This window comes from Euleptes europaea, chromosome 7 (assembly GCF_029931775.1).
Source record: "Euleptes europaea isolate rEulEur1 chromosome 7, rEulEur1.hap1, whole genome shotgun sequence".
Lineage (NCBI taxonomy): Eukaryota > Metazoa > Chordata > Lepidosauria > Squamata > Sphaerodactylidae > Euleptes > Euleptes europaea.
The window spans coordinates 64,588,177-64,611,950 of record NC_079318.1 but is presented as its reverse complement, the minus strand read 5'-3'; the positions used below and the strand labels follow the sequence as shown (position 1 = coordinate 64,611,950).

Here is a 23,774-nt window from a genome sequence, read left to right as displayed (position 1 = left end):
GAGGTACTTGGTGGTTCTGCGCCAAGGCAAAGAGATCTACCTCCGGAACTCTGAATCGGTCGGTCACTGCTCGGAAGGTCAGTGGATTGAGCGACTATTCCCCTTCTTGGATTGCTTGCCAGCTCAGCCAATCTGCCTCTAGGTTGTGAACGCCTCTGATGTGTTCCGCCCTCAGGGAGAGTAGATGTTTCTCCGCCCATGTCAGGATGATATTGGCCTCCTGACTCAGGGCTTTGGATCTGGACCCTCCTTGTCTGTTGATGTAGGCCTTGGAGGCCACATTGTCTGTTCGAATGAGTATGTGGTGATTCCATAGGATGTGCTGGAACCTGAGCAGTGCTAGTCTGATTGCTTTCAATTCGAGTCGATTGATGTGAAGCTTGGCTTCCGAAGGAGTCCATGATCCCTGGGCGAACATTCCCGGGGCTGTTGCACCCCTACCCTCGAGGCTGGAGTCTGTGAAGACCTGAATTGGGTCCTCGTGAAGGTAGAGCTGGCCTGAGGTCAGGTTGGCTGTCTTGGTCCACCAAGATAGACTGGTTCAGACCTTGGGCTGTAAGGTGATGCGTTTGTCTATCTTGTGAGATATTAGAAGTTGAAAGGGTTGAAGTGCTGTCTGAAGGGGCCTGGAGTGGAATCGCATCCAGGGACCTAAGCCGATGCAAGAAATCATTAAACCAAGCAGTCTTGTCATGGCCATGAGCCGATGATGATTTGACCTGAGGGCCGACCTGGCTACTGCAGCAATCTTCAGGGCCTTGGACAGGGGAAGTGAGACCCTGTTTTGACTGAGTCGATGAAGGCTCCTAAGTGGACTATGTGTTGTGCTGGTGACAGGGAGCTTTTTGCTCGGTTGATGAGGTAACCGTGAGCTTGTAATGTCTGGATTACTCGGTTGGTGTGTACTGTTGCGAGCGCCGGAGACGGAGCGCAAATGAGAAGATCGTCGAGGTAAGGGTGGAGTTGGATGCCCACCCTCCTCAACGATGCTACTAAGGTCACCAGGATTTTGGAAAAGACGCGGGGAGCGGATGTGAGGCCGAAGGGCAGGGCTCTGTATTGGAAGTGCAGGTCCGCATAATGGAACCGGAGGAAGTGTCGGTGCGATGGATGAATGGGGACATGGAGGTATGCCTCTGTGAGGTCGATGGAGGTCATGTATGTGCCCAGGTGAAGTGCCTCTACAACTGACCTGAGGGTCTCCATCCGAAAGTGCTTCTTTAGGACGAAGCAATTGAGAAATTTTAAGTCCAAAATCGCTCTCCAGTCCCCGTTCCTTTTTGGCACCGTAAAAAATACGGAGTAAACCCCGGTAGACTGCTCTTTGAAAGGGACCTCCTCTATGGCTCCTATAGTTATGAGATGTGAAATGGCCTCCATGGTTATTTGGTGTTTGGTGGAGGTGCGATACCTTGGAGATGTCATGAATTGATCTGGGGGTAGTTGGTGAAATTTGATTAGGTAGCCCTGTTCCATGGACTGCAGAACCCAGGCATCCGTCTGGGAACTGCGCCATTGTGGGAGAAAGTGCTGAAGTCTTCCCCCCAACGCCATAGTTATGGCGTCACTGTTTGTTCCCCTTGGGGAACTTATCTAATTTGTCAAATTTTCCCCCCTGAATGGCTGGGATTGGGGGGGGCTGAATTTGTTAAATCTGAAGCAAGGGATTCCCCCCCCCCCATGCTGGACAGATAAGACCAAAGCCTGAAGCTTTTGGAAGTGGCTAGTAAAGGTGTGCTCCATCAAGGCATTCACCTTTTCCTCAGTTAAGATCTGGGAAGGGGCCCCACTCTCTTTCGAAGGTGGGGTTGCTTTACCCTCTGATGTCTTGGTAGAGCGCTTAGAGCTGTGGCAATCCAAGGAACCGGCAGGGACCTTGGAGGTCGAGGCGGCACTCAGTTTAGTATGGCGCCTGCAGTTCGTTCTTTTCCCGCTCTTTTTGCCGCCATTCGCGCTAGCCTTCTCCTCTCCCTTTCTTCCTCCTTCCTTTTCGGCTGTTAGGGAGGGTGGCAGGGCTTTTGCTGATTCCCCGTCTGAAAGACCGCCGGGCCGGCTAACAGGGGGGCTCGCTCGGGGCTGATTGCTAAATGCCGCGTCGTGATCGTTGTCTGAAAGCAGCTTCACTTCTTCCTGCCGCGAAGCGGTGGCAGCCATTTTACACGCGCACCCTTCCCGCTCTTTCTCTCCCTGTTTGGTGCGAGCCGACAGAAGCCGCCAAAAAGGCGAACGGGAGACCAAACAGTAACGCGGACCGAAACAAAAGGAAGGACGGGAGGGAAACAGATTGGAAGGGCCAAAAAGGAATCTAAATCTCCTAAGAAGTCTACTATCTAGTTCCCAGCTAGGGCTGGGTACGTCCTCTCTCCGGCAAAGGCAGGAGAATAACTGGAAGTAGGTGGGCGTTCCTCGCCCCGAGACAGGAAGCTATTTTAAAATTAATCCTGCCTCTCCTAGCAAATGGGACGAGAAACATCCAACGCTGCAAGATGACCTTCGTTCAGAGCGGGAATAGGTATGCATCATGACTAGTATTCATTTTGACTAGCAGCCATGGATAACCCTCTCTTACATGAACATGTCCACTCCCCTCTTAAAACCTTCCAAGTTGGGAGCCATGACCCCCATCCTGTGGCAGGGAGTTCCACAGTTTAACTATGTGTTGTGTGAAGAAATACTTCCTTTTATCTGTTTTGAATCTCTCACCCTCCAGCTTCAGCAGCAGTTCTGGTATTATGAGCAAGAGAGAATGGAGATCCTGCTGAAAAGGGCCTCCTCTCTCCCCTCTGAATAGCTTCATTTTCTGTGGTCACCTATGTAAGGCTACAGAGAGGTAGTGTATAGAGAGGTTAGAGTGCTGGCCCTGGACTGGGCAGAACCTGGGTCCAAGTTCTTGCTTTACCATGAAACTTACTGTGTGCCCTTGGGCCAGTGACTCTCTCAGCCTAACCTACCTCTCATCCTAACCTACCTCACAAGCCTCTTGTGAGGATAAAGTGGAGAAGGGGAGAACCATGCATGCCGCCTTGAGTTCCCCGGAGGAAGGGCAGAATAAAAATTCAAGTGATCAGTTTTACGACTGGGAGAGCCAGTGGCAAGGTGCTGGAGTACAGGTGAAACCTTCCATTAGGATATGGTGGGGAGGCTGTTGCTCACTTTCGTCCTACATCAAGGGTTCTTAGCACAGGGAGAGATAGGAAGCATTTCGCAGATTGATTAAGGCAGGTTTTTAAGTCTAAACACTCTCACACAAAAAACAAGCTAATGGGGAAGGCTGGTCAATGCACAATCTTTGTTGGCAAAGGATTACCTTTTCTACATATCCACATATTTTGTTCATGTGAAATCTGATTTCTTATCGTTAAACTTCCAAGTTTCAGAACACAAAAACATCAGTATATTCTTACTGAAGGGTACAACACACAGTGTACTTTAAAAATAATAAAAAATAGTGACGCTGCTGGCACTTTGTCCGTTTCACCATTCTGCATCTCCGATGGCTTTTGAGAAGACATAGTCCTTTCCCCCAAAGCACATGACTCCCGCTTTCAAGTAGAACTTCCATCTGTTCTTACTGCGCTGAACCTGGTAAAAAGCCAAAGGCAAAGCCTCTCATAGTGACTTACCAGGAACATCAATTCAAGCAGATTAAAAGGCCCCACTAAAGAAGGGTTGCTTTCCTTTGTGTGATGGCAAATATCAAATTCAGATCCAAAGCAGGAATAGTGCCAGGGTACATAAACAGTACAGATGTAAAGGGCTGTATTCCATAGACATTCTGCTGATGGAAAAGAGAAGGGCCAATCTTACCTCCCTACTGCAATTCCCCCCACATGACTTTTTGTCTGCAAGTGTCCCCTAGCAATGGCTTTTCAGTGGTCACAGTAGGGAGAAATTCTCTGAGAATTGCCTGCAAGCAGAACATCTGCAGGAGACAGCCAGTAACAGCTTTATTCCAGCTTAAATGCCATAGCTTTCCCCAAAGTCACATGGGAACTGTAGGTTGGTGGAACTGCAGACAGTTCTCAGTTAAGAGATCCGAGCTCACTTTATGAGCTCCAGTTCCCAGGGAAAATGAAAATGTTATTGTGTCAAACAGCAGCTCCCCAGGGCAGTTACAGTTTGGGAAAACAGCATGGAGGAGAATGCATAATCATCCCCCTCACAATGGGGTTCTGAATGGAATAGGAGGGACATGACTTCTAAAGAGGAAAATTGCTGAGAGCTCCAGCCACAGAACCCCTGACCTCATGTGTAGTACAGCCCCAGTTGGTGGCAACTCAGTTTCCTATTTGTGCCTCCTTCGACACTTGCCTGGTCATAACTAAGCAACATTTTCACCTAAAGGTGTGCTCACATGTTAATCAGGATTACCCAAGACTGTCGACTCAAGAACCAGTGTTTCCACAAAAAAACCAAGTTTGATAGACTTCCAGAATCAATAAGCCTTATATAAGAAAGGAAGCCCAATATTTAGCCATCATGTCAGCATTTCCTTGCACTGATGTTTGAGACCCAGAGCTCAGTGTACCAGAAATAACCATGTTGCTGCTTCACAAGCATCTCACAGGTATGCGAAATGCAAGCTTTCTGCGTGCATTCACTTTCTGAATGCTGCAGCTTCTTCGTTAACCCATTGAACACAGGAATGTAACATAATGGACACAAATTAAGGGCCAGTTGTTGAAGGACATACAAATCCCATAGCAATTAAGGTCCATGTGCTAAACTAATTTGATAATGCACTTCTGCCTATTTTAACATCCGAAATAGCCCGGCTTTAGCTGAGCTTGTGAGAGCCTAGAAGCTAGCAGGACCAGTCATGGATAGTACTCGGATGGGAGATCACCAAGGAAGACTCTGTTTGCAACACAGGGGAAGGCAAAGAGACACCTCTGCTTGTCTCTTGCCCAGAAGGCCCCATGGATGGAGGCTGCCACATTGCAACTTGATGGTATCTCCTTCTTCCCACTATTTTTAGGTGTATCACTAAAAAAAATATAGAATCATGCAGGGAGCTGCAGGTGGCTGCAACTTCTTGTGGAGTGTACACTGTGTGGCTGACCCAAGCTTGACTCTGTGTAACGCCTCTTGCTGAAATGGCACTTTCACAGAGAGTTAGAACTGAACAGGTTTTAAGTCAGTTTAGAAAATATTCTCTCCTGTACCTTGTCATACTGGCATACAACTGTATTATCAGTATCAAACACATCTGGCGTCTCTTGTTCACTGACATCATCTCCAGAATTTAAAGGGTCCTGGAAACAAAAGACAGGAAAACACAGTATGAGTTCTCTGATTTTTAGTTTGAAAACCAAACTAATGTCCTTTGTAGTAGCACAAACACAGAGAACGTGGATGGTCAAATAATCATCAATCCCACTAAACAGACACAGGCTTTATTTTCAGTTTTGGCATTTACAACAGGGGTGAAAGTTCCATGGGGCAGATTGAATCTTGTCAAACAGGAAAATGTGAATGCCTCAGAGAATCTATTCTTTAGCACCATTACCTCATTAGGTACACGACAGCTGCACATATTTGCAGTGTAAAATAATATAATCTCACAGTGGATTATTCCAACACAAGAAGGTAAACAAAAGTGGCCTGCAGTACTTTTTTTGAAGGGGGGAGAGAAGCTTTGGGAACTATTTGCCTCCCCCAAGCACCCTCCTGTGACAAAAAGCACAGCCAGCAGGACTCTGAATACCAAGCCCAAACAAGAGGAGCTGAGCCATGTGACCAAAATAAAGGCTGTGGGTCAGGAAATGGATGCATGGGAAAGGAAGGGGGGATTTAACCATCTGATCAAAATGGAGCAAATGTAGTTCCACAAAAGGTTCACAGCTCAAGTTATATATGTTCAGACACATCCTGAAATAATGACTTGCCCAGATGAACCCACACAAGGACGCAGGACTTGAGAGCAGGTGTTCCAAATTTAAGTCCACCACTCTGTCACTCAAAGCACAGTACTGCTTTGGTCTGAGACCCCAAATGGCCAGCCACACATGCAATCAAGACTGCAAAGACAAAGAGAAGGATATTCTCAGTAGTAGCGGTGGCAGCTGGGGCTGCATCGGTGGCCCGAACTCCAGGCAGATTTGGACAAGTCTGTCACGGTCAGCCAGTCAGCCTTCATCATCACCTGCCACCAGCGCCCCTGCCTGCCTGGCCCCCCTAGCCTCGCCTGGTGCTGCCGCCACCATCGAGGGAGCAGCTGGGCTGTGCAGAGTGCGAATCGGCAGTGGGGCTCTCCCCCCCTTTTTCCTTGACTTTTCGGGGAGGGGTGTCGGGGTTTGTTGTTGCTTCTCCCCCCTCCCCTTTCAGCTGGCGGGGAAGGCAGACATTTTCCCCCCTCCTATTTTTTTAATGGTTGATATTTTAGTGAACAGTCTTTCCGATTCATGCATTTGGGTTTTGGCTCCCGGAATATGAAAGCATGAGACATGAGAGGCAGAATTGCAGGACAAAACAGCCATGAGTTAACAGCCATAGTAACCCCCTTCAGATTATGAACCAGGATCATACCCAATTTCAGAGGGAACCAGGACCATACCCAACTGCATTCAGTAGAACATGTGTAGCATGTACAGCTCTCTGAATTCTTTATTGTGTGAAATGAGCTCTACGCACATATGTGCGCTGGCACTGTGCATTCATTCAATCAATGTGCGTAGACCAGGGGGCAAAGCTTACCACCACATTTCTGTTCCTCTACTGCAAGTATTTATTGTGCAAGCTTAGAATATTTGGAACAGACTAATGACTTGATTAAGTGTAATCCAAGTGTAGCTGACTGACCTGGGAGCAGAGGCTGCAGGGTGCCTTGGTAAGCTATGAAGCAAGACCTGAACTTCTCTCACAGGCAGCATGATGTACCAGTTACAGTATCAGACTACAGCTAGGGAGATCTGGATTCAAATCCCTATACTATTGTGAAGCTCACTGGGTGACCTTTGTCCAGTCACTCCCTCTCAGTCTAGCCTCTCTCACAGGTTTGTTGTGAAAATAAAATGGGACACAGGGGCCATGTACACCACCCAGAGGTGCTTAGAGAATGGGCAGATGAAAAATCTACTAAAATTAAACTGGGTATTTCCTAATATTACATAACATTGAGACCCAAAACATTTCAGAGACCCATTAATTTCAACAGGAAGTTCTAAGACAAGTACATACTTCATTCCTGCTGATTTCAATGGAGGTTAAATGCTTGTAACTATGACTAGATTATGCTCACTAATAACAACTTGAAGCCTTCAGGGCCCAGTAGGTTAAACTTGCAAGTAATAAAATGGATGAAGGCCTAAGCAACCAACATTGAGACAAGGTCATTTTCAAGAGAAGCAAAATCTTACCTCTTCAGTTATGTCAACAGACTGTTCATCAGTATCGCTAGTGCTGCTAATGGATGGATTGTCTGAAGTGCTATTTTCAGCTTCTTCCTCCTCTTCCTCATCCAGAACTTTCGGCTCTTCCACATCAACAAGGCCAACGATCTCCTCATCCTCCCCATCTCTGGAACTCTCTATTTCTGCTGTGGGAGAAACATCACTTGTTCCATCCAGCTGAATTATCTCCTCGAGGTCATTGTTGATATCCTTTTGAGTCCTCAGACTGGACTCCAACTGCATGCTGGTATCTAGCTGGATGGAAAAAAACAGATAGATTTGCAAGACCCAGCAAATTCAACCGTTTCCCTGCTCCAATCTCCAAGAAGTGGCAACCTCCCTCTCACCTGGGCCACAAAAGCTTTTGCAATTAAAAAATGTGAACCAAAAATGTTATATCGCTATACTGTTGTAATGATAGGTGTAGAAGGTTCTCTGAGTTCCCAGATTTCATTTTAAAAGGTCTGTAGCTCCTTCCCTTGTGAAGATATGCCTTTTTTCTTCCCATCTCCACAAGGGAAGGGGCTACAGGCTTTTTTATTTTTAAAGAAAGCTAGGAATTTAAAGAAAGCTAGGGAACCTGCTATATCTATAATTACAATCGTATATTGATATAAAATATTCTAGTGTTGATTTTTAAAATAATAAAAACTCTCTGGTGGCAGGGGGAGGAAATGGCTGCCACGGGGAAAAGTTTGAGGAAATGGCTACAATGTAGGCCAGAATATCCAAAAAAACTGACCCATATAGCAGCCATGCAAGCTTTACTATGGTATTTCCCAAAACATTAGAGCAAAGTAGGATTGAAAAAGATCAGAGAAAAGCCAGGGGAAACCTCAGAGGTGCACAAACATACCACAACGCTGTGGGGAAGCAAGAAAAGACCAACTTCTCAGAAGCACTGAACTCAGGACAGATAACCTGTATGGAAGACCCTACCGAGAGCGTTGGGGGAAAGAAGTTAATTTTTAAAAATAAAACAAATGGAAAATACATGCTGGAATTACCTCTTCAGCAAAAGAGAGAGTGGCTCCATCTCGCAGGAGGAGACTGTGATCCAATTCATTGCCCATAAATATAAGCTCGATTATATCATTGGCATCCAGCGTGTGTTCCAGATTCGCAGGCAATTCTCCCCCCTTGGTAGAGCCTCTGGGTGCCATTTCTGCAGCCGCTCCGGCAGAGTCAACCCCCGATGACTTTGAAACAGGGACAGCTGCTTGGACTTCAGCGTTGTGGGGAGTCTCCAACAAGCTAGAAGGCTGCTGGCTTGTCCTGCTGCCCACCACAACTTCCTCTCGATGCCCAGCAGCATCCTGCAAAGCAGCAGCGCTGACCAAGGTTTTCTCTTCTGGCCCTGTTTGCTGGGGAGCAATGGGCTTCTGAACCTGCAGGCTTTCATTCCCCGATACTTGAACTGAAAAGGTGTTCACCTGAGTGGCACTGGCAACAGTGGTTGGAGGTTGCGAGGGCTGCTGCCCAAGCTGCTGGAGTATTTGCTGAACAGGATTCTGGAGGACGGTCCCACCTCCTGGGGCTTGGGTGACCACCACAGGCATGTTGACTTTATACAACTGCCCTGAGAGAAACAAGAAACGGGGCCGGGTCAGGGCTGCCAGAATCAGGCAAGCTCCCTCCACTGGCCCACTTAAGATTAAAACGCCACTTGGCCTCTCCCCTTGAGCCAAGCTCTACCCTACTCTGACCAGTTTAGTCTTGAACCTGAAAGGGGAAGAGATAAGACGAACCCAGAGATGATCTCAAAAAGGTGTGATGACACAGTTCATGAACAAGAAGCGTGCATGTATTAATTAGTTAGCCCAATGCATTTCAGTACAGAGTTGCTGCTCCCCAGGAGTAACTGCTCATGAATAAAACATCCACACCTCTTCTGTTACCTAAGCTCATTTAGGAATTGTTGTTTATGTTTATGTATGTGTCTCCCAAATACAAGAACCTGTACTTTCTCCTGTAGGGCAGCAACTATGCTTTCAAAGCACGCAGGGAGAATCCTCTAACCAATGCAACTGCTTGGCGTGGCTCTGTAGTTTGCGTCCGCCCTGTGCTGCATAAACTACATTAGTCTTACCTGATGCTGTCTGCAGAGTCACCCCAGCAGGGATTTGGATAGGATAAGCAAGTCCTGAAGGAAGAGTCAGGATTGCACCACCAGCCCTGGAAGAGGCCTAGAATGACAGGAGAGCCCTGAGGAACATTCTTTTCTATGCCAACAGCTGTATGTAATCTGCACTTTAAAAAAATAGGGGGGGGGAGGTTGGTATAGCTCAGCACCCCAAAAAACGAGCTTTGATCTGATAGGTTGTCTCATCTCGGCTGTGAACTCACAAGGTTGCCTTTGGCAAGCCATTCGCCTTGTTGGCCATAGTGGAATAAAATGCAATCTTATGCATTTTAATGGGCTCAGCCTGGAGTAACTCCACATAGGATTCCACTGTCAGTCTCTCAGCAGCGATATGGGATAATCCTGGCCTACCTTTATAGGGCTGCAGCAATGATTACAAGGATAATGTGACCAAATCACTCTGAACATAGAAACTGGACCCTGCAATTCTGCAACCTGGAGCGTATCTGACTAGAACCAGAATGCTGTAATAGTTAGTGTCAGAACAGAACTGGGCCAATCATTCTCACTCAGCCTAACTAACGTATATCATAATATGGTTAAGATAAATCGGGGAAAGGAGACCCCTGCATGTTGCCCTGAGCTCCTCAGAGGAAGGGCAAAACAAAAACATAAGGCAAGATCAACTATGCATTCTGCCTCTGCTCTGCTAGACAAGGGGAAACAAAAAGCTACTAAAGGCAATGTATCTGAGGCTCCATCTACGCATTAAAGCCCTCGTGTTTGTTGGGGAACAAAGCAAGAACTTTGCATTGCACACATGCTGCAAGAGTTCCATTCCTCCCATATGCACACTGGCTCTTTTCTGTTTGTGACCAAAGCAGGCAGGCAGCTAGTCTCCAAGTCAGCTAGTCTACAAGTCATGTAGCTGGCTGGACCCACACTTTCCAATTGGGAATCTCTGCACCAGCAGCCTCCAAGCTCAAATCAAGTCCCGCCCCTTTAAATGCTGCTCACCATGAGAGAAAATCCCCCCAAAACCCAACTGCTGCATAAAAAAGCATCTTAAGAACAAAAAACAGAGCAATCTGAAAGGGGGGGGGGAGAAATTCAAGCCTCGGTTTTAAACAGATACTCTTCTGCTCAGAAAGAGCTCAGAGGAAGCAGGAAGCATTTGAACCCCCACCTCTTTACGGGCTGCTTTGTGATTGGCAGTGAGGGAAGCCACGTTTCCGTGCCCCGCACTTTGCGTTCTGCACAGAGATTTCAGCCAGGCTGAGCTCAAGGCAGAGGGAAGAATCGGGTTAACAGAGGAACGGGAAAACCAGGGATTTGTGAGGGCTGGCAGTGACGCCATTTCTAATGGACGGAAAACTCCTTCAGAATTCCAAGGAACAACCAAGTCAGACTGGGGGCGAATGTGAGTCCAAGTAAAGGTAAAGGTCCCCTGTGCAAGCACCGGGTCATTCCTGACCCATGGGGTGACGTCACATCCCGTTTCCAAGGCAGACTTTTTTTGCAGGGTGGTTTGCCAGTGCCTTCCCCAGTCATCTTCCATTTACCCCCAGCAAGCTGGGTACTCATTTCACCGACCTCGGAAGGATGGAAGGCTGAGTCAACCTTGAGCCGGCTACCTGAAACCGACTTCCGCCGAGATAGAACTCAGGTAGTGAGCAGAGCTTTTGACTGCAGTACTGCAGATTAACACTCTGCGCCACGGGGCTCCAAGTACCCATGCATAAATGACCTAAGAAACTGTAACTGCAACCCCCACCCCCTGCAACAGTGTGGACTCTTTTGATCCTTAACAATGCTGCAAGTAGTTTATATGCACAATATTCAGAAAGCTGGGGGAGTGGAGTCAACATCACCCATATTAAAGCACAGAATTCAGAAGTGAATCGTAGCTCAGTACATATAATATACAGAACCTCTTCAATACATATTATTAATAGGAGGAGGTCAGGAATGGGGCTTGCAGGCATGAGCACAACACCATGGATATGCTGTCCTAAAAGAGGCACTAACCATACAATTCTTTTAAAAGGCTTACTCAAAACAAAGCAAGCACAACTGAGTGCAGAAAGACTCCCAGTAAATATAAAGCAAATCAGGAGGTGGAGGAGATTGGTTTTTATATGCCAACTTTCTCTACCACTTAAGGGAGACTCAAACCAGCTTACAATCACCTTCCCTTCCCCACAACAGGTACCCTGTGATGTAGGTGGGGGTGAGAGAGCTCTAACTTGCCCAAGGTCCCCCAGCTGGCTTCGTGTGTAGGAGTGGGGAAACAAATCCAGTTCACCAGATTAGCCTCCACCACTCATGTGGAGGAGTGGGGAATCAAACCCGGTTCTCCATATCAGAGTCCACCGCTCTTAACCACTACACCATACTGGCTCTCTGCCTATCAAGGTTACTGCCTATCAAGCTTTTCACCATCTAGGGCACCTGCAGGAGAACTTGCTTGTGTAACAGTTCTTTATCAGAAGCACAGCTTCGTATAGGGCCAAACCAGACAAGCACTGGAGTTCTGTGTTGTAAATTCCCAGTATGTGTATTGCGGGGGAGGGTCTGAACCAGACAGGGGCCAAGGAACATGGGAAAGACAGCTTAAGTCTCCCCCCACCCCAGCACTATTGGTCTCAGGCTTGAAACAGCCCTAGGGAGGTAGGTTACATTTCCCAACAAAATATCAGTCCCCAGATGATCATCCAAAATGGGGAAAACAGCAACTCCTCATATCCATTTTGGGTTGGAAAAAACGGAGTAGGGAAGAAAGGCCTAAAACCTCCTTCACCCTGTGCCACAATCCCAATCTGACCCCATGCACCTCAAAATAAAGCTTCTTTAAAAGATTGCTAGGAGCACCCAACACAGAACTCCCAGGGTACATCTGGGTTTGGCTCTGGGTGAGCATTGGAGCCAGGGGCTTTTCTGTAGAGGCATCTAAGCTCTGGAACTCCCTTCAGAAGCTCACCTGGCACTGAATTTACAAGCTTTTAGGTCCTAAGCTCTGGAACTCCCGTCCTGCAGAAGCTCACCCGGCACTGAATTGACAAGCTTTTAGGTCCCAGGGCAAAGAGATTTTTATTCCCCCAGGCCCTCTAGATCCACCCCCTCTCGCCCTGTGAATCTGAGTCCTGTTAGGGCCCAGTGTGGCAAAACAAGAACCAGAATTACTCTCCCTTGTACTGTTCTGCATTGCTTTTTCAACCCTTTCCTGGCTTTATCAATCCTTTCCTGGCTTCATATTGGCGATTTTAGGATTTCAGCAGTTTTCTATGTTCACATTCAGTGCTGTTTTAAATTGTTTTATTTCATCTTGTCACTGTATTTGTTGCTATTTTTATCCTTTTACCTTGTTGTTTTACCATTTCTAGAATTCATACTGTTATAACTTCCCTCCCTGGTATTTACACAAATATTTTAATAAAGTAAGTAACTGGGAGTGCAGTCGAAGTATCATAAAGATCACTGAATTGGAACATATATTAAACTCTTATTGACTGCTCACTGTACTACCTTTACTATTACTGGTGTTAACAGGAATGTTTGTTTCTTGATTGTAACTGGTGTTTTACCAGAAGTATTTCTACGTATCAAAAATGACTGAGCTGACAAAAAAAACATTGATGCCAATAATGCCTGAGGGGTTTTTTCACGTTGACATAAAAATTAAAAGGCAATATTGCAGACACATACCAGTTCGGTTGTTGTGGTCGTCGCAGAAGACTGTCGAATACTTTTGCCAGCAGCCATACCTAAACAAATATCATTAAATGTACTTCTGTATTCCTGTTAGGGAAATCAGTACAGATCTTAGATGTTGATTGCCACTTGGTACATAGATGCCCACTAGGCACTGACAAAACCAATAGACAAGAACAGTTGCTATAGGAGACATGAGTTCTGAGGTAAGAAAACAGCCCAAGTAACTTTTCCATTGGCTTAATCTTTCATCAAATCTGCATGACTTGTAGACTAGCATATATCAGGCAGCTTTTTTGGCCTGAGAGCTGGAAAAAAAAGCAAGGTCTACCTGTGAAGGTGGCATGCTGACAAACAGAAGAGTGGCAGAGAGAGAGGTGAGCATTGTACTTGGTCAGCTACACTGGAAACGAGCCAGGCCAAGAGGTGCTGCCAGCATCTCAGGTATTTGCTGGACTCAGCTGGAAGCTATGAGTCCATAGCTATGCTCACAGCTATGCCCACATCTTTCTCTTCAGCAGCACTGCCGGTGCCTCAAAGTTTACCCTGGTTGTTTGAGTAGAGAACCAGCCCCATGTGCTGGGCAAAACCGTCCGGTGTGCCACCATTTGGCATGCAGGCCAAGGACTGCCTACCCCTGGACTAGAACACTGTGTGCCAGACTGTGACCAGGCTGACCTAGTTTAAACCTCCACTCTGTCATGAAGCTCACAGAGTTATCTTGGGCCAGGTCTACTTTACAAGGCTGTTGGGAGGATAAAAAGATGCGAAGGAGAAAGAAGCATTTATTCTACTTAATTTTTATTGGAAGAGATAAAAAACAAAAACAAATACTCTCAAATGGCAAAGGAACTGTGTAATGAATGTTCATCTCTGTTGGTTGTGGGGGAAAGTCTTTTTTTTCCTGCTGATGGGGAATGAACAGTACTGAAGCAGAAGGAGTGAATACTCCTGTCATATTAGACCATCGGAAGGCCTCGTTTATTCTTATGGAAACATACAAATCACTGTTTTGTAGAAGTTTAACTATTACAGTTTCCCCAAAAGAATTCTGGGAATTGTAGTTTTGTTGGGATGCTAAAAATTTGTTAGATATTAGTCCACCAACCCTTCACTGAACTACAGTTCCAAGGATTCACTGAGAAAAGGGAATTCAAAGTCTTATTAGAGGGAGTTTGCAACTGGATCTGGGAGGCTTGGATTTTAAAATCTCTAGTGGACACTCTAAGTATTTGAAGGGTGGTCACTCAGAGGAGGGCAGAGAGCTATTCCTATTGGCAGCAGAGGATAGGACTTGCAATAATGGGTTGAAACAGCGGGTGGAAAGGTACCAGCTGGATACTAGGAGAAATAATTTACAGTAAGAGTTGTTTGACAATGAAATCAGCTACCTAGGGAGGTGGTGAGCTCCCTCTCACTGGCAGTCTTTAAGCAGAGGCTGAACAAACACTTGTCAGGGATGCTCTAGGCTGATCCTGCATTAAGCAAGGGGTTGGACTAGATGGCCTGTATGGCCCCTTCCAACTCTTATGATTCTACATCCCTTCAAGCCCTTTTCTGGGCTACATTCCTAATGCAAATTACTTTGCTCCCTGGCCCCATGCAAGACCCCAAATTTTATTTTAAGAGGCAGCAACTTTAATCCTTAACAGCAGCCCTCAGTATGCCTTGCCCTGGATTGCAGCCCTATGCCAGTGTAAATGTACGATAGAGCTGGCCCACACTCACAGACTACCCCCCTCCCCCAAAAAAAGCAAAGATCATTCTCTGCTCTCAAAGTATTGCTGCAAAGGTCCAGCCATCGACCTGATGACGTTTGTAGGCCTTGAGGGAATTTACGAGGCAGATGCAACATGAACTGGGGTGAGAGGTGGCTGTGTCTGAAGAAGCCTTCTGTCGCTTTGGACTGCATCACTTTGGTTTCCCAGCGCTGCAAAAGAAGGACATAAAAAGAGGTCACTTAATTTTTATGCACCTAGCAAATTTGTCTGCCTCAGCTGTCATGAATGGGCCTCACTGTGGCTGATCAGTGCCACCTCTCAGGGACTTTAAAAAAGGGCTTCATGTTTGCTTAATGGGTAATTTACCTACTGAGTTGGATCCAAGGTACTAGTGCTCTGCAGGAAGGAAGGGATTTTGAATTTGGAAAGAGAGAGGGCCTAGCTACATGATATGCTGGCACGTCTGTGTATGGAACTCCCATAATTTTTTAAAAGCTCACTGACCAGATGCATGGGGCCCAACCTGGATTGGTCCCATGCAGCGAGGGCTTTTAAGCCTCACCCCTCACATACACTACTTTGCTGGTCAAAACCTGCCTCTGAGAAAGTGCTATATTCTTCAATAGTTCTTCCCAGAGGCCATTTTTGATAAAGAAAGCAGCGAGGGGTGAGGGGAGCAGAAAAACCCCTTTCCCTCATGCTGTGGTTCTGATCCAAACTGGAGCCCGCACACCTGATGTGCTTAAAACACTGGGAGATTCATACACAGAACTCCCAAAATATCAGGCCCTCCATGTGCTGAGTTTTTGATATATAGTTAGCATCAGAACTTCTTGGTACAGCAGCTACTCTTTGGCAATCTGGTGCAGGATTAGCAGTTATACTGTCTGTTTAGAGAAGCTGTACTGCCTGCTTGCATCCGTATACTTGTGCACAGACACACACTATAAAGATCTCATAAGCCTCTAGTGCTCTCCCTCAACAAAAGAAAGCTGAAAGTGGGAAGAACCTAACAGAAGCATCCCTTCCTGGAAGCAACCTCCATAAGGTTATAACAGAGAATTTGCAGGGCTGCAATTATGAGCACTGGGATTTGAACTACATCAAGTAGGTTATCAAGGTTAGCAAGGTGTGAGTAAAGCACAAGAGAGACAGGGAGCACATAACAAGCATTCCAGAAAGCCATTCCACAAACCCGTTTCAGCTCCTTCAAGACCTGTTCATCTACGCCTTCTTCCGCAAAGACATCTCGGACTCCTTCAATCACGTCCTCAATAATTGATTTGTAGAATTTTGGCTGTGAAAAAGAAAGTTACAAGGTTGGGCTGAGTGAATGTTGTGATTGGGGGGGGGGAACACAGAACGCAGGGAGTAAAACTTTGCTTTCAAAGAATATCAGCTTTAAAAAAAGGTAAGCAACCTGCTAGCCGTTAACTGTGAGCATATATATGCTTTAAAAAGTATGTGGGCAAAGACTACTAAAATCGCAGAAGCTGAAGGAGTGGCTAAATAAATGTCTCTTTAACACCACTACTGCTACAGAAGGAAGGTAGTTTTAAAGCTTTACCATCAAACAGAAGTAGTCATAAGACATTTATCCATTTTAAGAACAAGGCAAATCCTACAAACTATATCTTTTTACATTTTTCGGAAAATAAGGATGGTCTCCTGCTGTCTCAACAACTTTGAATGTGTTTTAGAAGCATTCTACTTTAAATACAACACTTTGGAGCCTTCCTTGACACACATGAAAACTCATGCCTATTATTTTGGGTGCGGTGGAACACAGGCAGGATGGTGGTGATGCAGTTGTCTTGTTTGTGGGCTTCCTAGAGGCACCTGGTTGGCCACTGTGTGAACAGACTGCTGGACTTGATGGGCCTTGGTCTGATCCAGCAGGGCCGTTCTTATGTTCATTTCAAAAAAATTAAGAGACTTTTCTCCAAACAATTATTTACACTGAAAGGACCCTGAACTACTTTCAACAGAGGCTTAATAGGATGTGTTTTCAGCTGTTGCACGCAAAACATCTCTTCTAATAAGAAAAGCTTTCAAAGTACCTCTAGATGTGAGGTTTTTTTAAAAAAATTCCAATTTAGCTAACATCCACAAATTAAAAGCTGGAACTAAGCTAGAAAGTTAACACTGAAAGACAGTAACCTTTTGACTGACTGAAGCCAAGGGAGCCAGCAGGCAAGCACCTGAGTTGTAAAGTTGCAGAATGGGAAATATATGAGATACTTCTGTCCTAGCATTTGATATTTAGAACTGGCATGGCAAAAAGGCCAGAGGTTTAAGCAGAAAATCTTTGTTTCCCATCAGGCCACCATTAACTCACTATGGTGGCTTCAGATGGCTGAAATTACATGTGCATTGCAGAGTGCAGAAAAGCTGAAATGCAATCGATTCAGGAACTCAGGACAAGCACGTTTTCTCTTTTAAAATTCAGTTTTTCACATGTGTGTGCCTACAACAGGAGGAAAGAGCAGGAGAACACCTCAAACGGCATGTGCAAATTCCACCTCAGCCCTTAAGAGTGTGGAACAGCAAGACTGCCAGAGACCACACATAGGAAGCACTTTTGCTAGCACTGTACACCCCCAACCGGTAAAGTTCAGGGAAGGACTGTCCTTCAGAGTTACTCCTCTGAAGATGCCTGCCACAGCTGCTGGTGAAACGTCAGGAAAGAAAATACCAAGACCATGGTCACACAGCCCGGACAACCTACAAGAATCCAGGGAAGGAGCTTCAGAGCAACCCTTGAACCTCTCAAGACTTGCACACACCCCATTGCAAATGTACACCTCTTCAAATGCTCTCTAGCGACCGCACCAAGAAATCCTTATTATATGGGGGGGGGGGCGCTTGGGAGCTCACGCAAGGGCGTCTCTCCCGGCCACTTCAGGAGAGCTTCAAATCTTACAAAATTATAAAATTCAAAAAGATACACCTTCGACCCTCCACCCACTTTAAAAAAGTGACCCATCACCCGACTTCCGAAGAAGTGTCTACACATTTTTAAAGGTATCTCTTAACAGGAAAACATAAAAGTATTTAAACTAGGGTCTATAACTCACTAATTAATAATTTTGTAACCATGAACGTATTAATAAGCATATGTAGATTAAAAAAAGGTAAAGGTCCCCTGTGCAAGCACCAGGTCATTCCTGACCCATGGGGTGACGTCACATCCCGACATTTAGGAGGCAGACTTTGTTTTATGGGGTGGTTTGCCAACGCCTTCCCCAGTCCTCTTCCCTTTACCCCCAGCAAGCTGGGTACTCATTTGACCAACCTCGGAAGGATGGAAGGCTGAGTCAACCTCGAGCCGGCTGCCTGAAACCAGCTATGTAGGTACTCTTTTGTATTTGTATTTTCTTTTTTAATTTTAATTTTTTTATTTACTTTATATTATTATTATTGCATTTGTTTTGTTTTATGTTATAAAATTTAATAAAAAAAAATTTTTTTTTTTTTTAAAAAGGAGAGCTTCAAATCTACCACTAGGCAACGTGCGAGAAAGACAGACAGACAGACAGGCCTCCCCACCACCCCACCCCACCCCACCCCACCCCACCACTCCCGAGCAGGGAACACATCGGCTGCGCCCCACATCTCGTGGCAACGGTTGCTCCAGACACGTGTTCTTCAGGCTCGATAGCAAGCCCCTCCCCCTTCCAGGCGGGCTTCAATCCTTCCCTCTCCACCCTCGGCCTAACTGCCCTCCCTCACCACAGGGTTGCCATGAGCCATCGCGACTCGCCCCCCCCCCTCCTCCTCCTCCTCCTCCTCCTCCTCCTCCTCCTCCTCCTCCTCCTCCTCCCGCGGCTCCTCCGGCTTTCTGCTGCGCCGGGCGGCGTTTAAACGGCCCTTTCCCGAGGCGCATCCTCGCGCGCCCCCTGGCGGTTCCCGAGGCAACTGGCGAGCGGGGCGCCGCGTTCCTTTTCGCTTCCCCCCTTCCTTTTTCTCCTTCGGGAGGGCCTGCGAAAGGAAACCCTCTGAACGCGTGCAGAGTTCGCCCACGCGATCAGAGTTCACGCAGAGGAAGCGCAGGCACTACCTCGCGGGTGTGGGTGTGTGTGAAGGGGGTGGGGGACACTCACTCAGGGCCGGCGCCAGTCTTTTTTTGCGCCTTAGGCAAGGCTAACTCCTTGTGCCCTGCCCCCAGCTGCGAACCAGTTTTCAAAAACAGACGCCTTGTAGCAAAAAATAAAAGCCCGATGCATTTGTTGCAGTAAAACAGGGGGAGAGGGAGACCCAAGATCGTTCTCAAGAAAACAGTTTATTTGCAGCTGCTGGCTCAGAGGCCCTAATGGGCAGAAATCACTGAGTCCCGATTATACTGGGGAAGAGATATTTATCCAAATTCAAGTTATGACGATACATCAACAAGTTATGCATCTCTGATTGTATTGCAGACAGAAAGGCGACTCAGGACAGTTGCAGTTTCATCCAGTTTCTCCTATCATTGTTTGTCGTTCGCTCTGACACTCCGTGACTCTTAGCCCAGTGACCCAGTGCACAGAGCAGGCTTGTTGCTAGGCAGAAACCCCTTCCCTGGCAGTCTGGAAGCCAATTATTACCGGGAGATCTCTGGGGTACTGTCACACGTTCCTACAACACTTTTTAAAAGAAAGTCACACAGCCCGGATAGCCTACAAGAACCAATGAACTCCGACCGTGAAAGCCTTCGACAATACTTTATAAGAACTTGTAATTATTTTCCATAGCGCTGTTGTGGTACTTATCTCAAAATAAAAAAATAAAAATTGTCAGTTGCATTTTTCTCCAAGAAACTAATCTGTTTAAAACTGTGCCCCTCCGGCCAGTTCTGCACCCCTAGGCGACCGCCTAGTTCGCCTTAATGGTAGCACCGGCCCTGGGGACACTACACATTAGGCAGAATGTAAAAGGGGGGGGGCATCCTATAGCAGCCTGGTCCCGTGCAGAATTAAACTGTTCTCACCCTGCCCAGATTGTGGGTGTTCGCTGCCGTCACTAGTTTAAAACGCAGGAAAATTGCCCTTCTGAGGCGGCGGCTGTCTCGGCCCTATATGCACGTATACTTCGGTCCGTCTCCCATTAATGCCTATTAGGAAAGTAAACCCCATTGAGGGAGAGTTCGTCCCTCATTGTACCCTAGGATTGCACTCCGACAGCTGTATGCGATGTGTGTTTTGTAGGAACAAGCGCGCCCCGCTGTGCTCAGCCGAGTTTACGCCCAAGCAGACATGCTTTGGACTGCAGTTAAAATCTAAGTAGTTTACTCGGAGGTAAGGTCCTCCTGAATTCAGTGGGATTTACTCCGGGATGAGCAGAAAGTGCCAAAGCAGGGCTACAGCTGAACATCAGGAAGACAAAACTGACTACTGGGGAATTACTCAACTTGAAGGTTGACAATGAAGAAATCGCAGTTGTTCAAGTTTTTCTGTTCCTTGGCTCTGTCATTAACCAAAAGGGAGACTGCAACCAAGAAATCAGAAGGAGACTGAAACTGGGAAGGGCAGCCATGAAGGAGCTAGAAAAGATTCTTAAGAAGAGTTGGTTTTTATATGCTGACTTTCTCCACCATTTAAGGGAGAATCAAACCAGCTTACAATCACCTTTCCCTCCCCACAACAGACACCCTGTGAGGTGGGTAGGGCTGAGAGAGCTCTAAGAGAGCTGTGACTAGCCCAAGATCACTGGCTTCATGTGGAAGAACAGGGAATCAAACCTAGTTCTCCAGATTAGAGTCCACTGCTCCAAACCACCGCTCTTAACCACTACACCATGCTGGCTCTCTCCTTAAGCGTAAGGATGTGTCATTGGCAACCAAGAGCAGGTTAATTCATGACATAGTATTCACCATCACTATGTATGGGTGTGAAAGTTGGACAATGAAGAAAGATGACAGGAAAAAAGTACATACCTTTGAAATGTGGTGCTGGAGGAGAGTTTTACGGACACCACAGATTGCCCGAAAGACAAATAAGTGGGTTCTAGATCATATCAAGCCTGAACTCTATCTAAAAGCTCAAATGACTAAATGGAGGCTATGGTACTTTGATCACATTGTGAGAAGACGAGTCACTAGAAAAGACCATAGTGCTAGGAAAAGTTGAAGTCAGCAGGAAAAGTGGAAAACTCAACATTAGATGGAAGCCACAGCCCTCAGTTTGCCAAACCTGAGCAAGGTTGTTAATGATAGGACATTTTGGAGGTCATTCATTCATAGCCAAAGTCAGAAGCAACTTGATGGCATGTAACACACACGCAAGTGTTATGGGATTCCAGTCTCTGGCCAATTATTTTCCCTACTATTGCAGGCCATAAGGTAAGGTGGGGTTTGAAACTGTTGCTCTAGTTTGAAATTAGGGTTGCCAACTGTGGGCCTGGCCATCCTTCTGTGCCTTTAACAGCCACACGGAAAGCAGAAATAGGGAGGGACCGTGGCTCAGTGATAGAGCAGGTTCAATCCCCGGCATCTCCAGTTAAAGGGACTAGGCAAGTAAGTGATGTGAAAGACCCCTGCCTGAGACCCTGGAGCGGCTGCCAGTCTGAGAAGACAATACTGACTTTGATGGACCAAGGGTCTGGTTCCGTATAAGGCAGCTTCGTGTGTTCATGTGTTCAAATCTAGCCTGTGAAGTTTGTTCCTGGAGGAGGAGGGGTGGGGGGGGAGTTCCTGATTTCCTTCTATTCCTTGTCTTCATTATGCCAGGAAAAGTTTCACCTGCTGTATGTGTGCTTTTCAAGTGGCTGTTAAAGGGCGAAAACGCATGGTCCTTTTATCCTCCTTTAATCCCTGTTTTAGCCAGGATCGAACGCACATTAGGCGAAACGCACGCAATCGATCCAGGCTGAACCCTGGATGAAACAGGGATTAAACGAGGATAAAGCAACCATGCGTTTTCGCCCAAAGGCACAGAGGCAGGACCTGTCCAAAAGTTGGCATCTCGCCTGTCAGTAACACCAGTATGACCCGCCTTCAATACCATGGGGGTGGAGATCACTGTATTGTAGCAGGAAGGGCACGGCTGCTGTTTATGGTTAGACTGGCCAAGTATAATAAAAGATGAAGGAGAGCTCTAGCTTTTGGGGCAGAAGAAAGTATTTTCTCAGTATTTTTTTACCTTTGCAGCTGGATGCCTGGGAAACTAGTTGGAGGGAAAAAATCAATTTTTAAAGTTAAAAAGGTACATCTTTCTCACACACAAACACAAATCTGAAGAAGTATCTTAAGAAGTGAGCTGTGACTCTCTAAAGCTTATACCTTGCCAGAAATTTTGTTAGTCTTTAAGGTGATACTGGACTCTTGCTCTTTTCTACACACACATATAATCAGTATCATGTTTTAAAAAGCAACAATTTAAAACAAAGCACATTTATTACATTTCCCCCTGCCCTTCAGGTCTCAGTGTACATAGTTCCCTCTCCCTCTTGTATCCTCATCACAACCCTGTGTGGTAGGGTAAGGCTGAGAGTATAGCACAAAACGTACTCAGTAATATTTGTGGATAATCAGGGATTTAAACTGGGTTATCCCTTGCCTACATCCATCCACACTACTGGCTTGTTGAAATGCAGTGCAAACATGTTTGAGTCTATGTTTATCTCTGAAAATTCCATTTATGACTGTCTATCAATCACAATGAATTAAAGACTGCTTTTTCTATAAAAGAAAAAATTTCTCTTCTGAGGCAAGGATTATGGATAAGATACAATAAGTTTATTACTATGGCAAAAAGTTTATTACTTACAACGATCAACCAAAGAGGATAGACGTTTATATTGTCTCATGGAGAAAAACTGTTTTGCCCTGACATTACCTCATTTGTTTCTCTAGAGTTGTGGGTTCTTAGTCTGTAGTTCAGGGGACCTAACTCTGTACTGGATTATGGCCCCAGCCTTTGAGTAAACAATCTTGCTTAGTGTTGTTGCATGTTACTAAAGCAAAATGGAAATACATTAACTTTATAGTTTCCTTTATCATCTAGCAGTATGAGGGGCAAAATTTGTTTACTTATTCATTTTATTTATAGTCTGAGCCTCAGGGTGGATTACAAAATATTTTAAAAAATTCAATGAGACAGCACAAGACATCCAAGGAACAATGCAATGGGACTAGGATTATGGAATTAGACAATGTTGTTTGCATTGTTTTCTAAGGCAAGATGTATCATAAACAATGCAGAAAGTGGATTGCAAAAATAGAAGACAACCCCGTAAAAGTAAGATGATACAATAAATATTGCAGTAGGCTACAATCCTTATAAAAGCGACCTCCTGAACTGTTCCACTCTTACTTCAGTTCTAATCTATTTATGAAAATGCCCTCCTGAACATTTCTGTTTTGCAAATTTTGTGGAATGATAGAAGTGTGGGGAGCCTTCTTGACTACCTCTGGCAGACCATTCCCAAGATGGGAGCCACAATACAGAATGCATGTTGTCCATTTTACCCATTTGTGGGGGTAGCACCTTCATAAAGCTTTGCTGAGATTAGCGGAGTTGTCTTGGTGAAGCATAGCAGGAAAAGCATTCCTGTAGGTGTGTGTCCAAGGCCATTAAAGGCTTTGTAGGTGATTATCAGTACCTTGAATTGAATCTGGTACTTGATTGGGAACGAAAGGAATTAACTGCAGAATTGGTGTCCCATGCAGACTTCTGGTAGTAACTGGGCCATGGCAATGCGTACCACGTTGAGTTTCTGAGCCAACTTTAATAGTAGACCTATGCAAAGTACATTGCAATAGTTATCCTTGAGGTAACCATAGCATGGAATCATGTGGCCAGATAAGCCAAATCGAGGTAGGGGGGCATCTTCCAGGCTAAAGGAAGATGGAAGAAAGCATTTTTTGCAGCTGCATTGATTTGCTTCCCCAAT

General features: G+C 45.9%; 1 protein-coding gene across 1 annotated transcript; it reads right to left on the bottom strand.

The window, feature by feature from the left end:
* Nucleotides 1-3,415: 3,415 nt before the first annotated feature.
* GTF2A1L (general transcription factor IIA subunit 1 like) lies at nt 3,416-18,659 on the bottom strand. The gene is made up of 9 exons (XM_056853396.1): nt 18,639-18,659; nt 16,102-16,203; nt 14,992-15,115; nt 13,180-13,238; nt 9,481-9,577; nt 8,399-8,970; nt 7,359-7,646; nt 5,166-5,255; nt 3,416-3,582 (listed from the first exon to the last, which is right to left on the bottom strand). Exons 1-9 carry the CDS (start codon nt 18,657-18,659, stop codon nt 3,475-3,477), a joined length of 1,461 nt encoding a protein of 486 aa, XP_056709374.1. The 3' UTR covers nt 3,416-3,474.
* Nucleotides 18,660-23,774: the final 5,115 nt, after the last annotated feature.

What these genes read in the sequence shown, in the direction of transcription:
- GTF2A1L (XM_056853396.1), bottom strand. Translation starts at nt 18,659, where the DNA reads ATGGCTCATGGCAACCCTGTG. An exon ending in CGACCACAACAACCGAACTG is followed by an intron (nt 9,578 to 13,179) that starts GTATGTGTCTGC and finishes CTGTCATTCTAG; the next exon opens with GCCTCTTCCAGGGCTGGTGG. An exon ending in TTGTATGCCAGTATGACAAG is followed by an intron (nt 3,583 to 5,165) that starts GTACAGGAGAGA and finishes GCTTTTTACCAG; the next exon opens with GTTCAGCGCAGTAAGAACAG.